The 25,593-nt window shown below is 42.5% G+C and overlaps 2 protein-coding genes across 2 annotated transcripts in view; one reads left to right on the plus strand and one right to left on the minus strand.

Moving 5' to 3' along the window:
* Positions 1-8,588, plus strand: part of APBB2 (amyloid beta precursor protein binding family B member 2) — a 175,830-nt gene extending 167,242 nt beyond the window's left edge. Inside the window, exon 14 of the mRNA XM_062213167.1 lies at positions 2,486-8,588. Within this exon, the coding sequence (XP_062069151.1) occupies positions 2,486-2,653 (168 nt within the window). The 3' untranslated portion in view covers positions 2,654-8,588. The remainder of the gene's footprint in view (positions 1-2,485) is intronic.
* Positions 8,589-9,378: 790 nt separating this feature from the next.
* NSUN7 (NOP2/Sun RNA methyltransferase family member 7) overlaps positions 9,379-25,593 on the minus strand; it is a 37,072-nt gene continuing 20,857 nt past the window's right edge. The window contains exons 7-11 of the mRNA XM_062213211.1: positions 23,894-24,037; positions 20,850-20,951; positions 17,056-17,173; positions 10,586-10,709; positions 9,379-10,085 (exon numbers count right to left, since the gene is read on the minus strand). Of these exons, the coding sequence (XP_062069195.1) occupies positions 9,447-10,085; positions 10,586-10,709; positions 17,056-17,173; positions 20,850-20,951; positions 23,894-24,037 (1,127 nt within the window). The 3' untranslated portion in view covers positions 9,379-9,446. The remainder of the gene's footprint in view (positions 10,086-10,585; positions 10,710-17,055; positions 17,174-20,849; positions 20,952-23,893; positions 24,038-25,593) is intronic.

Consider the following 25,593-nt stretch of genomic DNA (forward strand, 5'->3'; position numbering starts at 1 on the left):
CAAGGTAGGAAACTAATTCTATTATAAAGGAATCTGTAGGACGCACAATTTAAACTTTAGACCTTATAAAAGAGATGGCTAACATCTTTCTGTAATAGCATAGCCAAAATAAGAACTTAAATAATAATCTCATAGCTAGATTCACTTCGCCATCAGCGAAGTATACAGTAAGTAGAAAAAAACTCCCTTTCAGACCAAAGGGAAAGAAAGTTTTAAAGTGAGAATATAATTTTCCTCATGGGCATTGTCTACCTTAAAAAAACTACTACAGAACATGCCTGTGACTATAGACTTGTAGTTCAGGCCACCGAAGATTAGAGATGGGACTTGGGCACTCCCTTGACTTGCATCCTCTGGTCTGCTTTAACAAAAACCAGGAGGAAAAGAAAGCTCGGCATCAGAAGCAATGGGTGGCAGGCCTATTAATGGCTGATCTGTACAGTGATCTGCCCTCAAGGAGACCCAACAGGCCAGTCCACTGCAGTGGCGCTCAATGTGGTAAGCCTGGGCTTCAGCAGAAGTCAGCTTGTGAAGAGCCCTGGCAGCTCTGCCAAGAGTTGGATCACTGGAAATGGACCTGCCCTGGAGTCGAAGGATGCCCAGGTCAGAGCCACAGATCTTATTGGCTCTAAGCTGAAAAGCCCTTCACTCAGCCCAACTTCCAAAGTGACCACTGCAGCTGAGGGGATGGTCAAGTAGGGTCAGCAACATTGCAGGCAGAACTGTAAATTTCTTGTTAGAGATGCCCCCTGCCTTTAATGGCCAGCTCTCCTCCCAGGCCAGCCAAGTAATGAAAGTCAACAGAGTGCCTTCCCCTAGGAGGTTCACACCTCCCTTAGGATATACCCCATGTGAAGAGATAGATAGGCCTGGGCATCTGAATTTACAAGGCCTAAAGCCCACCAGATTATTATCAAGCCCCTTCTATCAGGTTCTATTTGCCTCTCAATCAGAAAAATTACTTGTAGCTTAGACAGCACCTTTCTTAGCTCCTCTAGTAATGACTCTGTCCTTTGTTCTAGGCCCTGTCTAGTGCACTTGGGCCTCATTCCTTTGTAATCATAACCTCTACTCTACCACCAATGGCTCTACTCCCAACCTGTGTGTACTGATGGTCCTCTTCCCCACTTCTTGCTGTATAATTGTTCAAACCTGGTAAATGCCACTCTTAGGATCATTGGTTACTATCCTCACTCTGTCTTTTATGACCTTCTCTAAATATGATCAGAGTCAGCAAACTTGGAAGGCTTCCATAGGCTTGGCAACTCATGACGACAGCCTAGGATGGTTACTGGCGCCATAAACTAGAGTGTCAATTTGTTGGGTCAACAACAGGAGCCACTGTGCACTTGCTCCTCATGTGGGATCTCTGTCCTTAATGTGCTGTACATTTTGATTTAATGCTATAACTAGTACTCAAACAGTATGTTTCACTTTGTGTTTCTATGTGGGTGCAAACTGTTGAAATCTTTATACTAAATTGATCTTCTGTATATAAGAGAATTGAAAATGAATCTTGATGCAAATGGAAGGGGAGAGGGAGCGGGAGAGGGGAGGGTTGGGGGTGGGAGGGAAGTTATGGGAGGGGGAAGCCATTGTAATCCATAAGCTGTACACTGGAAATTTATATTCATTAAATAAAAGGTAAAAAAAAAAGAAAGAAAGAAAAAAGAACCTATGGATGTTGAAGCTGAGTTTGCAAAATGAGGCAAAGAATTATTTTACAGTGCTTGGGTTAAAAGAAACTTGATCAGTTTTTTTAACATTTTAATCTAATTTTGAAGAATCATTATCTTCCCATTAATGCAAAAGTAAGTGAAATGTGTTATTACATTTCTGAAGATAGAAATTATCTGTGGTGTCAGTGCTAAAAAATTAATCCATCAGGATTTAGACATGCATGTAAAATGTATCCTGAAATCTTAACACAGTATTCTTGTTTATTCTCAAGCTATAGGGGTGGGAACAGCATTTCCGAATGCCTCTGTATTGCTAGGGCCATTTCCGGCATTGGACGAATGTTCCCTAGGTAACTGTAACCCCTCTGAAATAATCTCCATTCTTGAGCCATTTGAAAGTTGCAGAAAAGGAGATTGGCAGAGATTTGATGACTTGGCTGGGATCACCAGCTATGAGCAAGACAGCCCGGCTGTCTCTCCCTGAGCCGGGAGCTCGCGCCTAGTCCTCACCCCGTCCTCTGGCTTCTCCCAGCATGCCGAGGGGAGGTGTACTAACGGCAGCCTGTCAGTGTTGACAACAAGCAGAGGATGCAGATGGATGGGAGGGCAGGAGGCAAATGCCAAGCACCTTTGCTGAGCCTAACAATCCTTTAGGAGAATTTAAAACGACTGCATAAAGAAAAAAACCCTGGGATTTATGTTTAGGAGTTTAGGCCGTTTGCTTTTGGGAGTCAGTGCCATTGATTAAGTCACATTAAACAAGAAGGAGGAAATGCATTATTCAAACGTTTTCCGTTTCATTTCAGTTGCGGTATCAGAAGTGCTTGGTAGCCAGGCCGCCTTCCCAGAAGGTGCGGCCGCCTCCCCCGCCGGCAGACTCGGTGACCCGGAGAGTCACCAGCAACGTGAAGCGAGGGGTCCTGTCCCTCCTTGACACTTTGAAACAGAAGCGCCCCGTTCCCGAGACGCCGTAGCGGCCGCGCCCAGCCGCAGGGCCAAGAGCTGCACTCCAGACCCGGGCCTCCCGCTTCATGGCTGCCGCCTCGTGCGCACGGGCGCACTCCTGCACCAGTGTTAGACAAGCATGCTCTCTCGTCTTGCTTGCCGCCATCCTGTGATAGGAAACGAAGCATGACTACTTGTTTTTTGCTGTCAGTCAGTCACCTCGCGAGCAGTGGGAGGTCTTTTTCTTACTGTAAATATTGTGGACATCGCTTAACTTCACGCACGCAGGGAAGAGTGCGGCCACACCATGCCCCGTGAGCTAGGCACCGGTGCCCGAGGCCGTCCCGCCGGCTCCTGGACTGGCTCTGCCCCGAGGCCGGCCACCTTTGAGTCCTCCAGCACTTGGCCCTGTTGTTAGCCTGGGAGTAGACACTGCGTAGCGGCCACCATTGTACTGTACAAATACGAGGAGTCTTTGTTCGAATTTTTCATGAAGTTGAACCTGTTGGTTGAGACGTGTGGCTATTGGCATCAGTCTAGAAACCGACAGACAGCTTTCCTGGACGAGCTCTGACACACGGACGCCATTTCATGTCTACAGCTGTTTGTGGGATGTTGGAAAAAGTAAAACTCTAAAATTGATGAGAAACTAAATTTACAAAAATTAAAGTGGAACAAAAAGTAGCCTTTCTTTTCAGATGGTTTTCAAACCAATTATTTTAAAAGAGAGATGAACAAAATCCATGCATTTCGGGTGGGACACATTTCAAACTTCTGCCTTATATTGTACAATGCAGCTAGAGAATCAAATAGTTCACCAAGGCCATTCTCTACACACACATGAAAATGAAATACTCCTCAGAACCCCTTCATCCTTAGTTCAACAATTAGCTAATATGCAATTTCAACACAAGGAAGTGTCATTTTATGTCTTTGGCGTATCTCCGTGATGTTATTTTTGTTAGCCCACATCCTAGAGGCCAATGTTACGCTGGACTTCTGCACCTAGCTCAGTCTTACTCCCATTTTTTTGTCCAGAAAGCTGTCTGTCCATCACCTATTGTCCATGGCAACAAATTACCTTAAGTTGAACCTTTCTTCCATTTGTGTGTTTAATAATTGATATTTGTTACACAACTAGATATATTTAAATTTTTTTTCCATTTTGCTTTTGAGATTTAAAAACTTCATGTCAGAACAGATATCCATAGGGATCATGGACTATTTAAGAAAGTTTCCCAAAAACAGCATTTTACTGCTTTTTATGTAGATAAGAAACTTTAGCTGTAAAGATACACACATTTAGACCTGTTGACCTTGTTGTTTTCAAAAGAAAATCGCTAAGGATATCAATCTCAATATTAGTCTCATTTACTTTTTAATGTCAGAATTAACGTTTACAGCATCTAGTTAAAGTAATACTTTATGTTTCTATATTGCTATGTACTTGTCAAAGTGATCTCCACATTCTTATCACATATGAGCCTTATAAAACGGTAGAGAAAGTACCACACTTGAGAAATTAAAATACGAAGTACCAAGAGGCTGAAGCTACTGGCCTACCACCTCCCCAAAGGTAACGAGAGAGCTAGGGCTAGGACACATGGCTCCCAGCCCCTGGTGCTTGCTGGGTGATGCTGCCCCCATCCAGTCAGGAAGGGCCCTTCCAAGACCACTCTGGGCTTCAGCGTAGACAAAGAAGAGCAGTTTTGAGGATAGCCATTGTCAGGCGATCTCAGAATTCCCCATTCAAGCGTAAGTAGAGAGGAATGTCCAACTAGCAAAGGACCCAGCTTGCAGCACACCTCAGATGGATTGTAGAGGACAGGGTTCGACTTCAGCTCAGCCTGCTCCATCTATGAGATTTTTCCGTGGATGATGTTCCTTGTGGTAGACCTTCCTCGCTCATGGAGTTAGCCCCAGAGAACGTGACGCCACCAGCGGGTGGCCTCCTGCCTGCCCTTCCTGCCTGGAATTCCTGGCAGGGGCCTGTGGGGACAGGAATGGCTCGCTAGCACCCTCACGTCACGACAGAAATGATTCTGCTTTAGTAATGATTATACCTCTCTCCAGCTGACACTCTGCTGTCTAACCAGTGCCATTGGAAGTTTGCCATCAGGAGACTCCTGACTGCCCTCTGAAAAGCGCTTCAGAATTCAGTTAGGATCTTTTGTCTTGATATCTACCGCGTAATGTGTTAGTGTGATAAACTTCCAAGTTCTAAACAGGAAATCTACTTTTATATTGCAAATCTCTACCAGAGCCCCTTGTTCAGTTTTTAATAGCATCTATTTGTTTTCAGAATCAGGAATACTGAGCTAGCTTTACGTAGCAAACAGATTTATATATGCAATTATAAGATGCATTAAGATGAATGATAGCCTTTACATATTGAAAACTTTACTGCACATTTTTTGTGTTGAAAATAGCTTTGCATACTAAATGCAAATTAATTTTGTAAAATTAATTATGTTAAGCGGTATGTTCAGACACTTTCTGCCATGGCCAAAAAGTGTGTATGAAAGTATGTGTGTATTTGTCTGTGAAAGGATGCCAGTGTTTTACCTGGTACCTTCGTGACACTTCAGTTACCTATGCATTCTTTATATCTGTGATGCAGTAAACAGGCAGCCGTGTTCAGTATGCCTTGTGTGTCTTGGCATTTTTTTAAATTAACCTGTTAAATACAGCTTAAATATTTTTATTTTATTTATTCTATTTTTACTGAAATATACTGCGTTGTTGTGTTACTGTATTCTCTTTACTGGATAATTATCTCACAACCTATCCAGGTCTGTGTATTCTCTGTGAACTATACATCGCCTAAAAGGTGGTTTTCTAATGACTTGTAGTCACATTTCTACTGGACTATGTAGAGGAAAAGGCAAAATGCTCCCTATTCCTTTTAGTTTTTAAAAGCAGCTAGACAGACACAGGCCTGCCGCCTCAACTGTGTGCTCCTGGGTGGCGCCAAGGGGCCACCTGCCCACAGCTACAGACCTTACTTTGCAGAGCCAAGCACTGCGCGGTGCTTCACGGCGATGCCCTTCACGGCACGTGTGAGTTCACCTTGGCGCTAGACATGTCCATGTGCCCTTTGTCTCCCCCTGGCTCAAAGATCATCCCTGGTTAATTAGGACCACTGGTTTTTGTCTGTCTCATTGCATGAAGGGACATTACACCCACCTCCACTTCTTGTTGATAAACTGTTGGCACTGCTACTTCTAAAATCCACCTTCTGAGTTTAAGATAGACACTTACAAGAGTACCCTGTTACACAAGGCCCAGGACTGGAGGCCCCAGGGCGCCCCTCCTGTTCTCAGATGGCACTCTCATTTGTAAGCATTGCAACACAAATTCAGGACCTCATAAGCAATGTGAAAACCATTTCCCGTTATGAGCACAATGTAATGAGTGAAGCCAAGAGCTCTCTAGTGGGCCAGGCTTACGCTAATCCACGCCTCACGTGTCAGTCAAGTTTGATTTCCCTCCCTCACACTGCATCCAGGAGGGCAGTCCCTGGCATCCAGAGCGGCTTGTTCATCCCCAAAGAAGGGTTTTTCCTTTTTGTCCCTTTGCTGTTGACCATTTTTACAAAATGTAATATGTTGTGAAAATAAATTTAGCTGCATAAAATGTCTGGCTCATTTCTCTACCATCTCAATCATAAAGACAAGGACTGGGAATGTCAATGGACCGTCTCTCCAGTGTTTAGTTTATTTTTACCTTGAATTAAGTTTTTTAGAAAGCACCTTAACGTAAGCTTCTGCTTTGATTAGCTCTTGCGGATTTCCACTTGGTTAGAACTAGGAAATCACCTTACATCTGAGTGCTTGTGCTGCCCTTGCTAGGTGATCAAGAGCGACAGCCAGCGTCCTGGACACAGAAGCTGCTTCGTCCCAACTCGAGCCTTGTAAGCTGTCCATCTAGGGTTAAGATACTTGAGCACAAAGAGTCTTTGATTTCATTGAAGAGCTTGGCTTTAAAGAATGAAGAATAGAGACGTACAGGCACTAGTTCCGCAGTGAAAGGGAACTAGAAAAATCTGGTTTCGTTGAGCTGTTAAGACACATGGAAGATAAAGAAAATTTCAAATACATACCCACATTTTGTTCAAACTGTGCCACCCCCAGTCATTTTTCTCACTCTGTTAAAGGCAGCGACTCTCAAAAACAAAAGTTCCTTTGGGTTTCAGGTGCTGTATGGGAGCAAATAATTGCAGGTGGTAATCTGAATCTGCTATTGGAATATCTAGACCCATTATTTCACTATTTTACATCATTGCAGCACATTTCTCTAAGAAGTTCAAGAAAGTAAAATGCCAAGCAAAAAGTATAATCAGTATTATTCTTCACTAAAATTCTCTCATTGGTTTTATCCAAAGCATTTTCCCTTTTTACACTACCTGAAGTCTTCATCCATCCTGGCCTTCAAAGATTTTGAAAGAAGAAAACTGCAGCCTTGACTAATGAATGTTTTAATTTAGAATCTTCGTAGACTTCAAAAGACAAAGAAGGAACTTAGTACCAAGGTGTGTGTAGGAAAAGAGGAAGATAGTGGCTAGAAATTGTGACACCAATCACAGGCTCCAAGAGAGTTTAACAAATATCTTAAATTATTTCATAACAACGGGAATTAACTTCTTATAAAAAAATACACTTGAAAATAAAAACCTCAGACCTGCTATTTGTGGACAGTGGCATATTTTTCAACCTCAGATGGACGAGGGCACAGGAAAAGAATAAAACATTCCTGGGATGAAAATACCAGCTCTTTAAACAACGTCACTTATTTGAAAAGCAAAGCCAGAGAGAAACAAGCAGAGACAGCGAGATCTTCCATCTGCTGGTTCATTCCCCAAATGCCCACAACAGCCAAGGTGGGACCAGGCTGAAGCCAGGAGCTGAGAACTCCATCCGGGTCTCCCACATAGATGGCAGAGAACCAACGACTTAGGACATCATCTGCTGCCTCACAGGTGCACAGCGGCAGGAAGCTGGGCTGGAAGCAGTGCAGGTCTGTACCCCAGTCACTCGGGAATGGAATGCAGGTGTGCCAAGTGGCGGCTTAACTTGCTCTATGCCAACGCCTACACCCCAGATACCAGCTCTTTCTGTTCAGTTAAGCCACACTGCCCTTCCAGGGGCATGGGATACACTCAGACAGATTTGAGAGGCAAAAAGAATGAAACACAATTTTAGAGCTCAGAGATAGTTTCTTCATTTTTTAAAAATCAGTAAAATAAGCTAAGCATTTAAAACAACTCTGTACTATAGAGTCATAAGCAACATGAGAAGAGTCCTTTGGGGATTTAAAGTAATAACAAGCCCAGTTCAAGCATCAAGTCTTGTTTCCAGGGGCAAGCATGTGGCATAGCAGGTTAAGCTACTGCTTAGAATACCACATCCCAAATTGGAACAGCTGGTTGGATCCCTGCTACTCCATACTTCTGATTCAGCTTCCTGCTAATGGGCCAGGGAGGCAGTGGGAGACGGGTCAAGTGCTTGGATCCACCACTCATGGGAGACCAGGATAGGGTTCTTGCTTACTGGTTTCAGCCTGGCCCAGCCCCTCCTATTACAGCCATTTGGGGAGTGAGCCAGCAGGTGGAAGATCAATATCATTCTCTCTTTCTCTGTCTTCCTTCCTCCCTCCCTCCCTCCCTCTGTCCCTCTGCCTTTCAAGTAAATGAATAAATAAAATTTAAAAATTAGAATTAAAAAAGTCTTGCTTTCTTCCCTGACTCATTTTGCTGATAAATGTAAATCTTTAGCTAAAGGAAAAATGTTAATAAAATTAAATTTACCTCATTTCAAGTGAGAAAGAATGGAATGTTAGAGCTGAAATAGATCTAAATACTTATCTTGGAGATGATAAATGTTCTAAAATTGTGCCTCTTGAGCATTTAGGAATTTACGTAACACTTGTAGACAACTGAGTCCTGAAAATAAAACTTTAAATCCAAACTTTATGAATGTGTCTATGAACTTTAAACATTTAGATTTTTAGTTGTAATTTATTCTAATTCATGTCAATTTGTTTCCATGATGGAAAAAAAAAATCTGTGGACCCCAAAATGATAATCATCCCAATTCTTGATAGGCAATTGATAATACATTCAAGAGGAATTGACATTTAATATAATTAACAGTGCTACAGTGTATTTTAGTTGTGCATCAGAAATGATTTGCCAAAGTTTGATTACTATGTGCCATTTGAAATGATTTGTAGATTTTGTTGTATCACCTGATCTTTGAATAGAATCAGAAATCTTCATGGGTTTCTTCAACAATAGATAGCACATGTATTCAGAATCCCCGAAGTTCTTCCAGCAGAGCTACATTCACCTGGTACCTTGCAATCTCCTTTGCTTCTTACAGTTTTATATTTAACCTTGGTTGTGACTGACAGTTGAACAGCAATGGTCTGCTTCTACAGAGCAGTCTTGGCTGAGAGGGCCAGTCTCGGCACGGCTGCCTCTCGAGTGAAGCTGGAGAAGCAGCCTGCTGGAGGAGCCTGCAGCCTGATGCCCAGACCGGAAGTTAACTGAAGTGAGACAAGTTCTAAGCGCTGACATGGAATCTACACTGGACGTTCTGAAACAGGCCAGCACTGAGCTAGTGAAACCTGGGAACTCCGCTTCATCCCCTACACTGTTCTCACTGGTCCTAATGCTCTGAGTAAGCAGATCACATTTAGAAGATACTACATGACCAGAAGGATGTGTCTCTTCTGGAAGGGATATCTCACCTTCCAAGAAATACCAGGCTTTGGGAAACAATAAGGCAACTGTTCTTGGTCCCTGTACAAAAGGCAAGACAGTCAAAGCCACGGTCGAGGGTGCCTGAGGAGGGAGGAAGGTAAGTTTTCTTTAGGCTTTTCTCCTCTTCTGGTTATTGATGGTGAGGAAATGTAGCCGGGTACAACAGTCTTGGGTCCAACGCATCGACAGTAAAAATGCTGAGCTGGGAACCGGGCTCTGAGCCCTTCGGGATTTGAGAATGGCAACATGACTGGAGGCAAAACGATCTCGATAGGTTTCAGAGCAACCATTTTGTCTTCCGGTCGATGTCTTACAAAGTTTGTCTGCCGTTCGTATAGTCTGGAGGGATAGGTGTTCTTCAGAAATGTAGGCACCAAGGGCTGGGTGCACGGCTTGATAGGTTTTCTGATCTGGGAGGAAGCACCCACCTGAGGGGTAGTTTTCTGTGGAAGAGAGGTTTTCATTGCCAATGTCTCGGAATGGTTGGTGTTTGCTTTAGTTTCGCGATGCACGAACTCAGCAATTTTTATTTGGATGCCATTATTGTCATTAATGGGAGCTTTTGGCAAGGATGTTTTCGATTTCTTCTTCTTCTTCTCCCGTTTTGATGATTTGCCCAAGTCGATCCCCTCCAGCAGCCCCTTTGCAGCAGCTCGGGCCAACACGTCTTTCACAGACACTGTCTCGGTTGGGTCCCGCTGTGGCGAAAGAAGCAGACATTTAGGATGGGAGTCAGCTGTGACTGCTGTGTGCATTAACAAATCCTCATCAGCGTTTGAGTGAAAAATAAAAGGAGTCTTTTATTAGACCAGAAGAAATGGTTTTTGGGGTCTTAGCCTCTACAGTATGTCATAAGCTTTAGCAAATGGCTCTCACCACACCCCCCCTTAACTTTTCATTTAGAAACCTGGTAGAAAAAAAGGATGACACAGCTTTTTTCTTACATGTGAGGGAAGATGTAGTAGATGGTGACAGAGTGCATGAGGCAGGGGGTGGAGGGCAGGCAACAGAGAAACACTGTGGAGCACGATGAAGAATAAGAATTACGTGAAAAACAGCAGTAATTCTCTCTCCTGCCCTGTAGCCGTTGATCAGATACAAGCACCCCACCACACAATGTTTACAAAGTTCCCGAGCTCCTCTGAGGAGCGCTTACCATTCCCAAGTGTGGCATCAACTGGGATGTGTTCTTCCTTACCTCTCTTGTTAAAATAGAAAGAAAACAACCATTGTTGATTTCTGATGGTTCCATTCTGAAAAATTTATCAGTAGACAGCTGGATTTCCTTTAAGGAGCACAGTGGAAGCACAGGAGGACTGAGCCTGCCAAAGACAGGAATGAGCACTGCCGAGTTAGAATGGCTTCTCTGCCCAGGAAGGAGGTGAGCTGCAACTAAATTTCCTTCTGTTATGGTCTACCAATCCTTAGAGTAAAATTGCCAAATAAAAATAAAATACACAGGCAATCATTTTCAAAATACTATGAATTAAAAGCTCTAATATTTTATATTACCTCATAATATATCATACTTCCCAAGTTCTCCATCTTTAAACAGCTATGCCAAGAATAATGAACTTTTAACAAACTAAAAGCTTTTCCTTGCAAGTCACTAATGAATTTGCATTAGCCTTCCATTATCAAAACAGGTCAATATGGATAGTCATCACAGAGGTACAGCCCAGTGTTTCCTGTTTCCACGTGCTACTGAAACATAAAAGGTGTGACTTCCTTCTTTTAATTACTTTTTGCACAATTACATGATAAAAATATAGCCCCAGGACAGTCATTTGGGGCAGCACTACTTTATGTCCAGATAGAAGGTTAAGTGAGACAAGTTCTAAGCACTGACACCGGCTCGACACTGGACATTCTAAAACAGGCCAGCACTGAGCTAGTGAACCCTCGGAACTCTGCTTCAGCCCCTACATAATGAAGTGTGTGGGTTGCAGTTTCGGCTCCATTTCCAACTCCAGCTTCCTGTAATAAACATCCTGGAAGACAGTAAACGATGGCTTAAGCACTTGGGTCCCTACCAACCTCGTAATGGTGAGTTTCTGGCTTGTAGTTTTAGCCTGGCCTAACCCTACCTGTTGTTGGCATTTGAGGAGTAAACCAACGGATGGGAGATTTCTCTTTCTGCTTTTCAAATACATAAAAATAATAATATATATGCTTATCTTTTTAAAAATATGTATTTATTTACTTAACAGGCAGTGAGAGACTGAAAGACTAACAGAGTTCCCAGCCACTTGTTCACTCCCCAAATGCCCACAATGGAACACAATGGACACTCAGTCTAGGTCCCCACATGGGTGACAGGAACCCAGTTACTTGAGTCATCACAGCATTCACAGGAGGCTGGAGTCAGTAGCCAAGTCTGGGAATCCAATCCACGCACTCCAACATGGAATACAGGCATCTTAACCAGTGGCTTCACTGTGAGGCTAAATGCCTCCCTCCCAACCACATTATTTTTCTCAATCATCTTTTGAGTACTCATGGATGAGTCATACAGTGTTATACATTATACAGTGTTCAAGATGGTATTAATGATAAAGGACTGTCAGAAGTATAAAAATTTTAATCACTAATATTTTTCAAGTTAAATTTTGATTTAATTTCTTATTTATTAGTTCATTCATGAATAATTCTTATATTTCTGCTTTTAGAATTAGAATGAATTTAATAAGCAGAAACAGTAAATATCCTATGTGAATTAAAGTACCTGTCTTTTCTAAAATTTAAAACCAATATTTATTCATTCATTATTTCCTACTATGTGCAAAGCACATGAATAAAACATTAATTCTCTTAAATAGCTTACAATCTGGGGAAACAAAGCAACTTACAATAATATAAAAAAGACAAAATAAGAATGTTCAGCCAAGTGGAGACAAGATTTTGTAGGAATACAGAATAAGGTACAAGAAGTTTGACCATGGGAAGTGGCAAACCTGTGAAAAGTTCACAAAGCAGCATCAATGCTCTCTCAAAGAGTAAGTAGTAACACTGAGATAAAGAAGGCAAGGAAGCATCAACAGAAGCATACACATCGTGAACAGGCACGTACAGCAAGTGTTTCACATGGCTGGAGCAGAATGTGAGTAAGGAGATACAGAGGTCACTCAGGATTGGGACAGACATACAGGACCTGGAATGACATCCAAAGACTGGCAGTGATGATAAGTAACAAACAGCCTAGCACAGGAGAGTAGAGCGTAAATAAAATGGCTACGCAGGTACTAGAGGCAAGAGAGCTAGTTGCTTCTCTCAACAACTTTGTTTACTTTCTCTTAATTTTCTTCATTTCATTTGAAAAGCAGAAAGATAGATGGACAAGAGATCGCCAATCTGCTAGTTCCCTTTCCAAATGCTAACAACAGCCAGGGCTGGGCCAGGCTGAAGCCAGGAGCCAAGAACTCAATCCAGATTTACCATGTGAGTGACAGGAATCCGAATATCAGCCATTACCTGCTGACACCCAGGGTGTGTGTGAGCAGGAAGCTGGAATCCAGAGCAGAGCTGGACCCCAAACCCATGCATTTCGATATGGGATGCAGGAGTCTTCACCACCTGCTAGATGCCCACCGCCCAACACAACAACTTCTGAGGCCAATTCACACATCCTGTTCTTTACTCAACTAGAAATTTGTCAAAAACTATTCATTTATAACAGTCTGGGTACTCAATGAAAATAATTATTTCTTTACCAATTTGGAACATACGTAGCTGTAAAATATAAATATGAAGGCTGGGATTTTGGTCAATCAAATGGTTAAGAATGGTTATATCTAACAAGATGGAATTAGGAAAAGCTTTGTGTGTGTGTATGTGTGAAATAGTATTTCTTTTACAATTGGGGACCAGAAAAACTGCATCAGTATAAGGGAAGTAACATAAAGGGTGAAGTTCAAAATGAGCTGAATACTTTTGAGATAGTAAGAGGAAATGCACACAACAGATGGGTGCTTTGGTTAGATGACATGTAGTGCATTCAACTCTGAATTCCCCCGCTTAGGGGAATTAAATGATTCTCAGAGACCATCTACTGCGCTTCCCTCTGCAAAACACAATGTCTTTTGACTGTATCCCCAATAGGCAGCTACAAATCTCATGAAAACCTACTCTCCTTTTTGAGCTCAAAGCCCAGAACAATCTAGATGATGAATTCTTTAAGTATTATTTATGTCTTTTATAATATATATTAGTCATGGCTTATATTAAATAAAATACAGATACTTCTGAACTTTTGCCATTTTATAGTACTAAAATCTTTATCCCTGACAATCAAGAATCAGACATTATACTCATTGATGTGTTCTACACTTACAATAACACTTCTGCCTGTACATCGTGATTCAGCTAATGCTATATTGAGAAGCTCTCAGAACAGGAGGTTGGCTGGTAGCCACCAATAGGAGCTACTAAATAAGGAAGGAAAGTTGGCAAGAAGGGGAATACTGGTGTGATTATCATATCCACTGGTGAATGGGCACAGGGAAAATAAAAGGAGGGAGAACATATGGTATTTGTCCCTTTGTGACTGGCTTATTTCACTAAGTATGATGTTTTCCAGATTCATCTATTTTGTTGCAAATGACCGGATTTCTTTCTTTTTTTTTTTTTTACCACTGTATAGTATGTCATAGTGTACATATCCCATATGTTCTCCCTGATCTGTGAGAACTAACAGAGCACTTAAAACGAAATATGTAGAAGTGAAATTGGCACTTTTAGAAGGGATGACTTGAGCTGCCCTTGATGACTGTCAAGGAACAGTTTTGGGTGTTTTTGTTTTTTCATTTTTTTCTTCATACTATTTGTAGAACTCTTTACTTAACATAGAGTTAATGATATGTGTATAAAGTCAATTGAAAATAGATCTCAGTAAAAAATAAGAGTCAGAATAAGAGAGGGAGGAGGAAGTTTGTAACTGTAAAGCTGTATAGTTCTGCATAAAGTCCTACAGACTTACTTCTAAGGGTAAAGTTTAAAAACTTGTCATGGGACTCCAAATCCTATTAAGGTTGGTGGTAAAAATGCTATCTTAATTGTTAAAGTGATCATACTAAGTGTTAAAGTGAACATATAGATAGGATTAATTGTTAAAGTGATCATATAAATAGGATCAAGTGCCTGGTAATAGTAATAGAATTAAAAAGAAGAGAACGTTCTAACATGGGAAGTAGTCCACACAGCAAACTCACAGAATGACAATCGCTTTAAGTAACATTCTGACCTCAGAATCAGCCCTTAAGGCTTCCTGATCTGGCTGGAAAACCCGTGAAAGCATTTCAGGCATGGAAAGCCAAGACACTTGCAAAAAATGTTCTACATGAAGGATCTCTGTGAGTGAGACCCCAGCGGAAAGAAATGGCCGTCAAAGAAGGATGTACTTTTCTCTCAAGGGAGGAGAGAACTTCCATTTTGTTTATAGCCTTTTCTGAATACTGATGGAGACTGTGGATTCAAAAGGCTTCCATAGCCTAGGCAGCTCATGTCATCAGGTGGTCATACATAAGAGTGTTAATTGTTACATTAACAACAGGAGTCACTGTGCACTAACTTCCCATGCAGGACCTCTGTCCTCAATGAGTTGTATTATGAGAGTTAACTGTAAAACTAGTTCTCAAACGGTTTTGGGTGTATGTGTGTGCAAATTGTTGAAATCTTTACTTAGTACAGACTTGGTCTTCTGTGTACAAAGTTAATTGAAAATGAATCTTAATGGAGAATGGAACTGGCAAGGGGAGAGAGAGGAGAAGGAGGGGTGAGAGTGTGGGTGGGAGGGCAGGTGTGGTGGGAAGAATAGCTATATTCCTAAGGTTATACTTATGAAATTTGTATTCCTTTAATAATAAAGTTTTAAAAAAGATTCCAAAACAAAAGGAGGGAGAAGGCTAATGCACATTAGGTATTTGAGCAAAAGTTCACAATGAATATTTTTTTCCAAAAGAACTTACTTATTGACTTATTACTCTATTTGAAAGGCAAAGCTACAGAAGAGAGTGGAGAGATCTTCCATCTGTAGGTTCACTCCCCAGATGGCCACAACAGTTGAGGCTGGGTCAGGCCAAAGCCAGGAACTTGGAACTCTATCCAAGTCTCCCACGTGGGTACAGGAGCCCAAGGGTTTGGGCCACCTCCTATGCTTTCCCAGGCTATTATTAGGACGCTGGATCAGAAGTGGAGCAGCTAGGACTTGAACGGGTGCCCATATGCAATGCCGGCACTGCAGGTGGCAGTTGACCAGCTACACCACAATGCTAGCCCCACACTGAATATCTTAGTCATTATCAGTAGTCTTTAAAAAACTAACTAGCGGGGCCAACACTGTGGCATAGTGGGTAAAGCCACTGCCTGCAGTGCCAGCATCCCATATAGGTGTAGGTTTGAGTCCCAGCTGCTCCACTTCCCGTCCAGCTCTCTGCTATGGCCTGGGAAAGAAGTACAAGGTGCCCCAAGTGCTTAGGCTCCTGCACCTGTGTGGGAGACCCAGAAGAAGCTCCTGGATCTTGGCTTCAGATTGACCCAGTTCTTGCCTTTGCAGGCATTTGAGGAGTGAACCAGCGGATGGAAGACTTCCTTCTCTCTCTGACTCAGCGTCTCTGTAACTCTGCCTTTCAAATAAAAAAAAAATAAATATTTTTAAAAAACTAACTAGTATCATTTATTCTTAGATCTGTTTCTCATCTTCATGTCCATACTTCAGATTAATATTAATATTATTATTGACACTCTTTCTCTCTATACATATTTAACCATAGTATTTTATCTTGGAGCTACTGTAGATAGTTGGGTTATTTTTACCCCAGTCTTAATGTGTATGAAAGGCTAGAGGGCTTAAGAAATCTTCTGGGGCAGGTGCTGAGGCACAACAGGTAAAGCTACCACCTGTGAGATCAGCATCACGGCTGCTCCACTTCCAATCCAGCTCCCTGTTAATGGCCTGGGAAAAGCAACCACAGATGGCCCAAGTGTTTGGGTCCCTGTAACCACGTGTGACATCTGGATGAAGCTCCTGGCTCCTGGCTTCGGCCTGGCTCAGCCCAGGCTGGTGTGGCCTTCTGGGGAGTGAACCAGCAGATGGAAGATCAATTGATCTCTCTCTCTCCCTCTGCCTCCATAACTCTGCCTTTCAAATAAATAAACTTTTTCTTTAAAATGCCTTTAACAATAATAGCAAAAATAAATTTATTTAATATTTGGAAAGTGAGGGTAGAGGGAGAGAGAAAGAGATATCTCCTCTACTGCTTCACTCCTTAAATGTCTGAAATAGCCAGAGCTAGGCCAGGTCGAAGCAGGAGCCTATATCTCAATTCAGGTCTCCCACATGAGTGGCAGGGACCTAGGTATGTGAGCCAGGAAGCTGGAATTGGGAGAGGAGCCAGGACTTGAACCCATGCCCTGAAATACAGGATATATGCATCCCAAGCAGTATCTTAACTGCTGGGTCACACACATGCCCCAAGAAACTTTTAATGTACAAGAAATACTTACGTGAAGCTTCTGCAGAATCTCTACAGGTTCTACTTTAAAGTTAAAAGGCCATTTGATCATATTAAAATCTAATAAAAAGGAAGTGGTATACCTTTATACAACTTAAAAATCTAATTTTTCACTTTCAAAAATATTTGAGTCATTTAGAAGAATCCTTTGTTTTCTTACCTATAAGGTTGTACTTTAATCCCAGAGTCCTGAAATTCCAATGCTTTCTTAACAACAGCTTCATTTTCCTCTGTATAAACTGAGCATGTGCAATAAACAACTGCTTGAGCTTTAGTAACTGCATCAAAGAAGATGTAATCAATACAATGCCCCCGTTTACAAAACAAGACACATTTGCTACGTGTCCACACGTCTCTTAGACACGAATACCACAGTTTTATAGGAATGACTTCCACAGCTGCTGGCGTGGCTCCCTTTTCAAGCAAAAGCTTACACTTGTAACACAGCCCGTGGCAAGGAGTAGGGTGGACCTGCCCGATTGTCTGGAGATTGAAAACTCAACCAGTGGAAGCAGCCTCATCACAAATGCAAAGGGATAAATACCAGGAGGTTACCACAAGCTTGATGCTTCCTGCCATGTCGCTATCTATTATGTCACCCAATTAGCTTAAAGGTCTCTAGAGACTTCCATGTGGAACCCAGTTCTGTCACTTACTGCTGAATGAACTCAGGCAAATGACTTAACATCTCAAAAGACAATTTTCATCTATAAAACCAGGCAGCGTTCCTACTTGCCATTTGCTTATTTATTTGTACTTACTGAGTACCTAGTACCTGCCTAGTACCTGTTCTAGGCCTTGGGGTATTGTCAGTCAACACAAAAATCCCTGCCCCTGTGGCACTCACTTTCTAGTAGAGGAGAAAGACAGCAGACATCAGTAATAGGAGAACTGAGTAGTATTGTTAAGTAATAAATGCTTGGGGAAAAAGAAAGTCGCGATGCAGAGTGAGTCTCAGGGGGGGATGGTGTTGTTTTACAGAGAATGCTCTGCTGAAGGGGTGCGCTGTGGGGGACTGGAAGGAGACCAGGGAACCAGCCCCACGGCTCTCTAGGGAAGGGCATTGCATGGTAAGGGGACAGCAAGTATAAAGGGCCTGACATGGAAGTGGACCAGGCATGGTCAAGGAAAAGTGAAGGGGCCAATCCGATCAGACCAGAGCAGGGGGGAAGAGCTCAGAAAGTAAGGTCTGAGAATCAGATAGAGCAGAGCACAGGACTTGGGTTTTCACAAAGATTAAGAGGCGAAGCCGTTTGCTCATACCAGATCTCTCCAGCTGCTAGACAATCAGAAGCTGCAGTAATCCGGGTGACAGGTGAAGGTGGTTTGGACCAGATGGGGCAGGTGGCTGGGCTCTGCACGCAGCCGCTGAGTGCAGGACCTACCTCAGTGCTGACAGCTGGAGGAGAGCCCTGGGGGCTGCCGAGATTGTCCCAAGCCCAGCAGAAGGCGGGAATTGTCATTTACAGAACTGGCAGCACTTGGGAAGGACAGGGATGGTGGGAGGAAGAGTGGGACTTCCACTTGGACCTGTTAGCTGTGAGATGCCCACCGGGCACTACGTGACAGTGCTGGAAGGCAGCAGGAAGTACAGACGAGACCATTGAGGCAGTAAAAACCCATGTTACATTGGGTACCGATTTAGAGAGGCCCCAGACAGCCAGACAGTGAGAAGGGGAGGCCAGGGAGGTGGGGCAGAAAGCGAGGTGCGGCATCTTGGACAACAATGGAGTGTGCCTGTGAAGCGAGAGGAAGTGATCATTAATGTCAGCTCCACAGATGGACCAAGGCAGGTGAGAGCAGAACGGAGCAAGCAGCAGGGGCTGCTGGTGATGCTCGCGAGACCATTTTGGATTAGTGGCAGGGCTGACGATAATGGGCTCAAGACGGAATGAGGGGGCTGGTGTTGTGGTGAAGCGTGCTAAGCTCAGCCTACAATGCCGGCATCTCTCCACTTCTTTTCCAGATCCCTGGTAATGCATCTGGGAAGGCAGCACAGGATGGCCCAAATACTTGTGCCCCTGTGACCTGTATGAGATACCCGGATGGAGTTCCAGGCTGCTGGATATGGCTTGGCCCAGCCCCAGGGGATGGAAGATCTCTCTCTCTCTCTCTCTCTCTCTCCTTCTCTCTGTAACTTTGACTTTGAAATAAATAATAAATCTTTAAAAGAAAACTGAAGGAGAGGAGAAATTAGAGAAACATTCTTCTCAGGGGTAAGGCAGGTAGGGGGTAGAGGACAGAACACACAGAAGTGAAAATTGGGGGATTTTTATTGATGAGGGACTATACATTCTAGAACCATGGAGCAGGAGGTGAGAACCAACAAGGGGTATGAAGAGAGTTATGGGGACCCAAGTTCAGGAGGAGAGGAACGACGTGGGGGTCAGCGGCTTCATAACTTCATGAATGGGTACAAAGGACCTCCTGAGAAGTGTTTGTTCTGATTTTTTTTTTTTTTTTTTTTTTTTTTTGGGACAGGCAGAGTGGACAGTGAGAGAGAGAGAGAGAGACAGAGAGAAAGGTCTTCCTTTACCATTGGTTCACCCTCCAATGGCCGCTGCGGCCAGCGCACCACGCTGATCTGAAGCCAGGAACCAGGTGCTTCTCCTGGTCTCCCAAGCGGGTGCAGGGCCCAAGCACTTGGGCCATCCTCCACTGCCTTCCCGGGCCACAGCAGAGAGCTGGCCTGGAAGAGGGGCAACCGGGACAGAATCTGGCGTCCCGACCGGGACTAGAACCCGGTGTGCCGGCGCCGCAAGGCGGAGGATTAGCCTAGTGAGCCGCGGCGCCGGCTTCCCATGAGCTTTTTAAACAACCCTCATATGCATGGGTTTCATAATTTTTGCAACAAAATTATCTTTTAATTCCATTTTCCATCAAATTTTTGAAATACCCTTGTATATACTATCACTTTCAAATTAATGTTTATTAGCAACATCAACCAAAAGGACAATCCTCTGTGCTTTATGTTTTGCCTTATTTCTACCTCATTTTGTTACTATCTATTGAATTGCCTGTACCCACATACTTATCTTTGAGCCTTTGTCAGGATTTATTCCTGCCCATATGCTAACAACTTCCTCCTAGTCTCCCTTGTGGGTGCAGGGCCCAAGCACTTGGGCCATCCTCCACTGCACTCCCGGGCCACAGCAGAGAGCTGGACTGGAAGAGGAGCAACCGGGACTAGTACCCGGCACCCCAACTGGGACTAGAACCCGGGGTACCGGCGTCACAGGTGGAGGATTAGCCAAGTGAGCCGCAGCGCTGGCCAGGATCTGTTGTAATCATTGTATGAATTGCCTCACTAATGCTCTCAGCCAAATCCTGAGGTAGGTTATTATTTTTATTCTGATTTATTATGGCTTCATGCTTGACCCAGAATGGGTACTTGATTAAATATATGATGAACAAAGGTTTAGTCATTTCTCAGAGACATACCTTTCCACATCCACGTGTGGAAAGGCAGTGGTACTCAAAATCCGAAAGGAATCATTAAAACTATGATATAAATACTTACGAAGCCTCGTTACACAGACTCCAAATTAAAAGATCAAGACTTTAGCTATAATTACACCTCTTTTTCTCTACTTAGCATTAAGAAAAATATGGTTGGATTACAATTTGGACTAAAGAGGAATTGTTAGGGGAGGCACAGCGAAAGAAAATTAAGCAAGAAATCAAAGAAAAAATAGAAAAGATGAAACTGTACAAGTATGGGTACACATAATTATTTCACTTCAGCATTAAGAAATTGTTAAATTATGTTTCATAACCTATGTTTAAAATTACGGTAAAGCATATATTTTAAAAGAATTAAGTTGATATAAATAAGAATTTTGAGACTGAATATTCTAGAAAATTTGCTTCATTGTTTGATTATAATAAGTGAAGTAGTAATGTTTCTGAGATTCACACCGTATTTTAACACAATAGTACCAATGAGAAACTTACATTTCATCGCATGTGTTAGCTGTTCATACTGCTGCTGAGCAAGAACATGAAGTTTATCTTTTGATGTGCCTCCTTTAGATAGATCTTTCAGTAAATCTGTATCTAAATTTTTAAAAGTAAACAAAGACTTTAAAATATACCATAATTATATACTTTTCATGTTTATTATTATCATACTTTTCCATCTTTTTACCTATTAATTAAGGTTTTCATGAAAAGTATCTGCTAAAACAAAATAGTAATATTAAAATATTAACTTAAAATTCAAAAATTAATAAATGTAATGTTTAAATATTGGCTTTCAAAGAGAATACTGAAAATATTTAACATCATTTTTCTCTACGCTCCTATGAGATTAACAGTCAAAGTAGCCACAAACAGTTAAGTGCTGCATAAGGAAGCCTCGGTCCCTGACCAACCATACATAGGCGGTGATTCCGCAGACTGTCAGGGAGCTGAGTACTTGCTAATGCCTCGTCACATTGTGGCCACGGTACTGCTGCGGTGCAATGCACTGTTCATGTGTGTAAACAAACCAACTGCACTGCCATTCATAAAAGAGCACATACAACCATGTGCAGTCACAGTACTCGGCAATAACTTACTATCTTACTGGTTTACGTATTTACTGTGCTTTCTATCATTGTTTCAGTGTACTCCTCCTACCTACAGCCAAACATTTTACTACAGATCTATGCAGGGTTACGCCAGCAGCAGCCTCAAACCAGCACGCCAGCCAGCTTGTGTAAGTACACTCCGTGATGTTCGCACAACCATGAAACCACCGAACGATGAGGCTTTTCTCAGAATGTACATTACTGAGGGACTCAGGAGTGTTTTCTTTTACAGTGAATCAAAATTCCCCAGGGTACGGTATAAGCCCAGTTAAAAATAGTGCACTTTACTGGAAAGCAACTCTGCTAACTGACCTGAATGTGGATTTCCGCTCCCGTATTTACTAGCTACATAGCCATAAGCAGTTTGCTTCGTTTTTCTGAGTCTTGGGGTTATTTTTCCCCTCCATAAAATAGGGATATACCATCCTCAAAAAGTGACTGTGAATGCGGAGTCACAGTGTAGACACGCTGCCTACAATAGTGCGGAGTCGCGGTGTACACACACTACCTACAATAGTGCGGAGTCACGGTGTACACACACTACCTACAATAGTGCGGAGTCGCGGTGTACACACACTACCTACAATAGTGCGGAGTCGCGGTGTACACACACTACCTACAATAGTGCGGAGTCACGGTGTAGACACACTACCTACAATAGTGCGGAGTCATGGTGCAGACACACTACCTACAATAGTGCGGAGTCGCGGTGCACACACACTACCTACAATAGTGCGGAGTCGTGGTGCAGACACACTACCTACAATAGTGCGGAGTCGCGGTGCACACACACTACCTACAATAGTGCGGAGTCGCGGTGCACACACACTACCTACAATAGTGCGGAGTCGCGGTGCACACACACTACCTACAATAGTGTGGAGTTGTGGTGCACACACACTACCTACAATAGTGCGGAGTCGCGGTGTACACACACTACCTACAATAGTGTGGAGTCACGGTGTACACACACTACCTACAATAGTGTGGAGTCACGGTGTACACACACTAGCTACAATAATGCCTGGGACAGTCTTACATTCAATAAACATTACTTCTCCCTCTGCTTCTTTTCCTTCCTTTTCAGCTCTGTCCCTCCTTGGCACAGGTAACAGTTACCATCTTCTGACTACCAGTGGCGTGACATGTCTTCCTTTTCTAATATTCTGGTTAATTACTATGCCTTTCAGTATAATCAAGAGATCAGAGTAGGAATCAGTGTCAGTTAATTTGGGGCAATATAATGTGATTAACAGAGTGATCAATAGCCCAGTGTCTATGGTAGACATCTGGCATTCCAGTTAAGACGTTGCCTGGGACACCCACGTCCCAGGTTGAAGTACCTGGGTTCAAGTCCTTGCTCTTCTTCCATGTCCAGCTTCCTCCCAGTGTGCACCCTGGGCAACAGCAAATGATGACTCGGGTAGTTGGGTCCCTGTCACCCATGTGGGCGACCTGGATTGAGTTCCCAACTCTTAGCCTGGCCCAGCCCTGGCTGTTCACAAGCTTTGGGGAGTGAGCCAGGAGAGTGGAAAATCTCTCTTCTCCTTCTCTTCCTCCTCTTCCTCCTCCTCCTCCCCGCCACTCCCCCTTTCAAATAGGTAAACTATGAATACACTATTTTTTTTAACATGCCAGCCTCACAGTCAGACTGGCTGTGTGGGCAAGCAGGCTCAGAGACTTCCTGTCCAAGGATTCTGCGAGGCTTTGACACTGCCTGAGCCTCAGACTTCCTGTTCATAACAGGGGAAAATGAGAGTCACGGCTTCCTTGTGAGGGTTTAATGAAATGATCCGAATGAAGTGCTTAGCTCGTGCTGTACGTGTAAGTGTTCAATAGATGTTAATGCTAAGTCATAATTTTAAAATTTATGAAAGAAGCCAATAAAATATTCCTAGAGTTAGTATTTAGTCTAAGATATTTTTATCATAAAACACATATACTGGAGATTTAAACCATCTTGAGTTTGAATTAGCCTAATTTTGATTTGATTAGAGTGGTGTTTAGAGCATAGGCTAGAAACAGGCAGATCTAAATAGAATTCTAGCCCTGTTTTTAACTAATTGTATGACTTTATAAGAATGACTCAATCTTTCTGAATCTCAGTTATTCATTAATGGAATGCTGACAAATGTTTATGCCTACATCTAGAGCTCTGGTATAAACCAAAACCACATACTGACCCACATCTGTCCTGATTGCCTACATCCTTCCAACTGTCAAACATGTGTAATAGCACAGCTGCCTGTCTCTCACAGGATTGGTATAGGGATTAAGTCAACCAAGAGAGGTTAAGTATATTATATTCAGTAAGAACTTTATACATTGTGGCTTATTCATTAATCAGGTATATTTCATATGCTATTTTATTAATTTTATTTTAAATTATCAACTAAATTTTTAAAATTTACAAACTAAAACACGTACCTTCATGTTCATTTAAAATAAATTCTACTGGATTACTAACACCCAGTCCTGAACAACGAGGCAGCAGCAGAATCACTTTAACTTTCTGTAACCTCTGATCCTTTGAGTCAATGTTAGTAAATGTATCATGAAGTATTTCAATATCTGGAAGGAAAAAAACATGGAAAATTAATGTAAAAATATTAGTTAAAAATTCTACATCAGTATGTTATTATATCTATTTGTTGTGAATGTTTAAATCCTTTTTTCATTTCTTAGCTGGAATACTTTTTTAAAGGAGAAACTCACTGGACATATCCCAGTCACAAGGGCCTCCCAAAGGTCTTATTTCTTAATACCATAACTTCGGAGATTAGGAGTGTGATTTATAAATTTGGGGGTAACACAAACATTCAGATCATAGCATATATTTTCCATATATTTATTCTAGTTGATGTTCACAGGAAGGCTTAAATCTGTGCCTTAATGTCTTTTATCCATTTTGGAAACTTCTCAGCCTGACATTCAAATACTGTTTCTTCGCAATTTCTTTTCTCCTCTTTCTAGAATCCCACACAATACACACACGATCAGAGTCAGAATCTCCGATGTGTGTTACGATCTCGTTTACACTAGTCATCCCTTTTTCTTCCCATGCTTCTGTCTTGGTATTTTCTTCTAGCCTATCAATCCATTTATTGCTTCTTTAACTTTGTGTCATTTACTGTTAAACCTGTTTCTTCTGTTAGAATTTTATTTATTTGTTAAAAGTGACAGACACACACACACCGAGAGAGAGAGAGAGAGAGAGAGAGAGAGAGAGAGAGAGAGAGTTGCAAGCAGAGATTTTCCATTTGCTGGTTAACTTCCTGAATGTCTGGCAATAGCCAGGGCTGGGCCGGGATATAGCCCACCCCAGTCATAGCTATTTAAAGTCCCATCTGGATCCTGTGTAAGTCTGATTCTATTACAGTATTTTCCCTTAATTTTAATAATATATTTTATTTTACCCAATTTTTATTTATTTATTTATTTGGGAAGCAAAAAGAGGGAAAGAGAAGGCAAGATCTCCCATCTGCTGGTTCTGTTTCCAGATACCTGCAACACCCAGAGTTGGGCAGGCCTGAAGCCAAGAGCCAGGCTAAGAATCCCTTGTAGGTGGCAGTAACCCAACTGCTTGAATCATCAAGGTTGCCCCCCATGATCTACACCAGCAAGAATCTGGAATCAGGAGATGGAGCTGGGTACAAACTCAGGTGTGTGAATGTCTTAACTGGCACCTTAACCACTAAGCTGAATGCCTGCCCCCCCACCCCCTTTTAGTTGGGTGCCAGACACTGCACATGCAAACAAAAATAGGATGCAATTGAAGACCTAGGATGATGTTATTTCCTTCCGCAGAGAATTTATTTTTGCATCTGGCAGGCCAAATCTATGCCTAAGACTGGCTACTAGCAACCCCAGAGCACACTAATCCATTTGGGAATTAGGTGACTGGAACATGGGCTCCAATTCTTTGGAGGACTGTTCACTATCTGACGTATACTTCTGTGCTCCAAGTGAAATTCTAGGTACCTACCAGGCTACCTCTCCTGATCAAGCCCTAAATTCTACTTTAAAAAAAAAAAAGATTTATTTATTTGAGAGGCAGAGTTACAGATAGAAAGAGGGAGAAACAGAGAAAGAGGTCTTCTATCCACTGGTTCACTTCCCAGATGGCT

Source organism: Lepus europaeus, chromosome 16, assembly GCF_033115175.1.
Source record: "Lepus europaeus isolate LE1 chromosome 16, mLepTim1.pri, whole genome shotgun sequence".
Classification (NCBI taxonomy): Eukaryota; Metazoa; Chordata; class Mammalia; order Lagomorpha; family Leporidae; genus Lepus; species Lepus europaeus.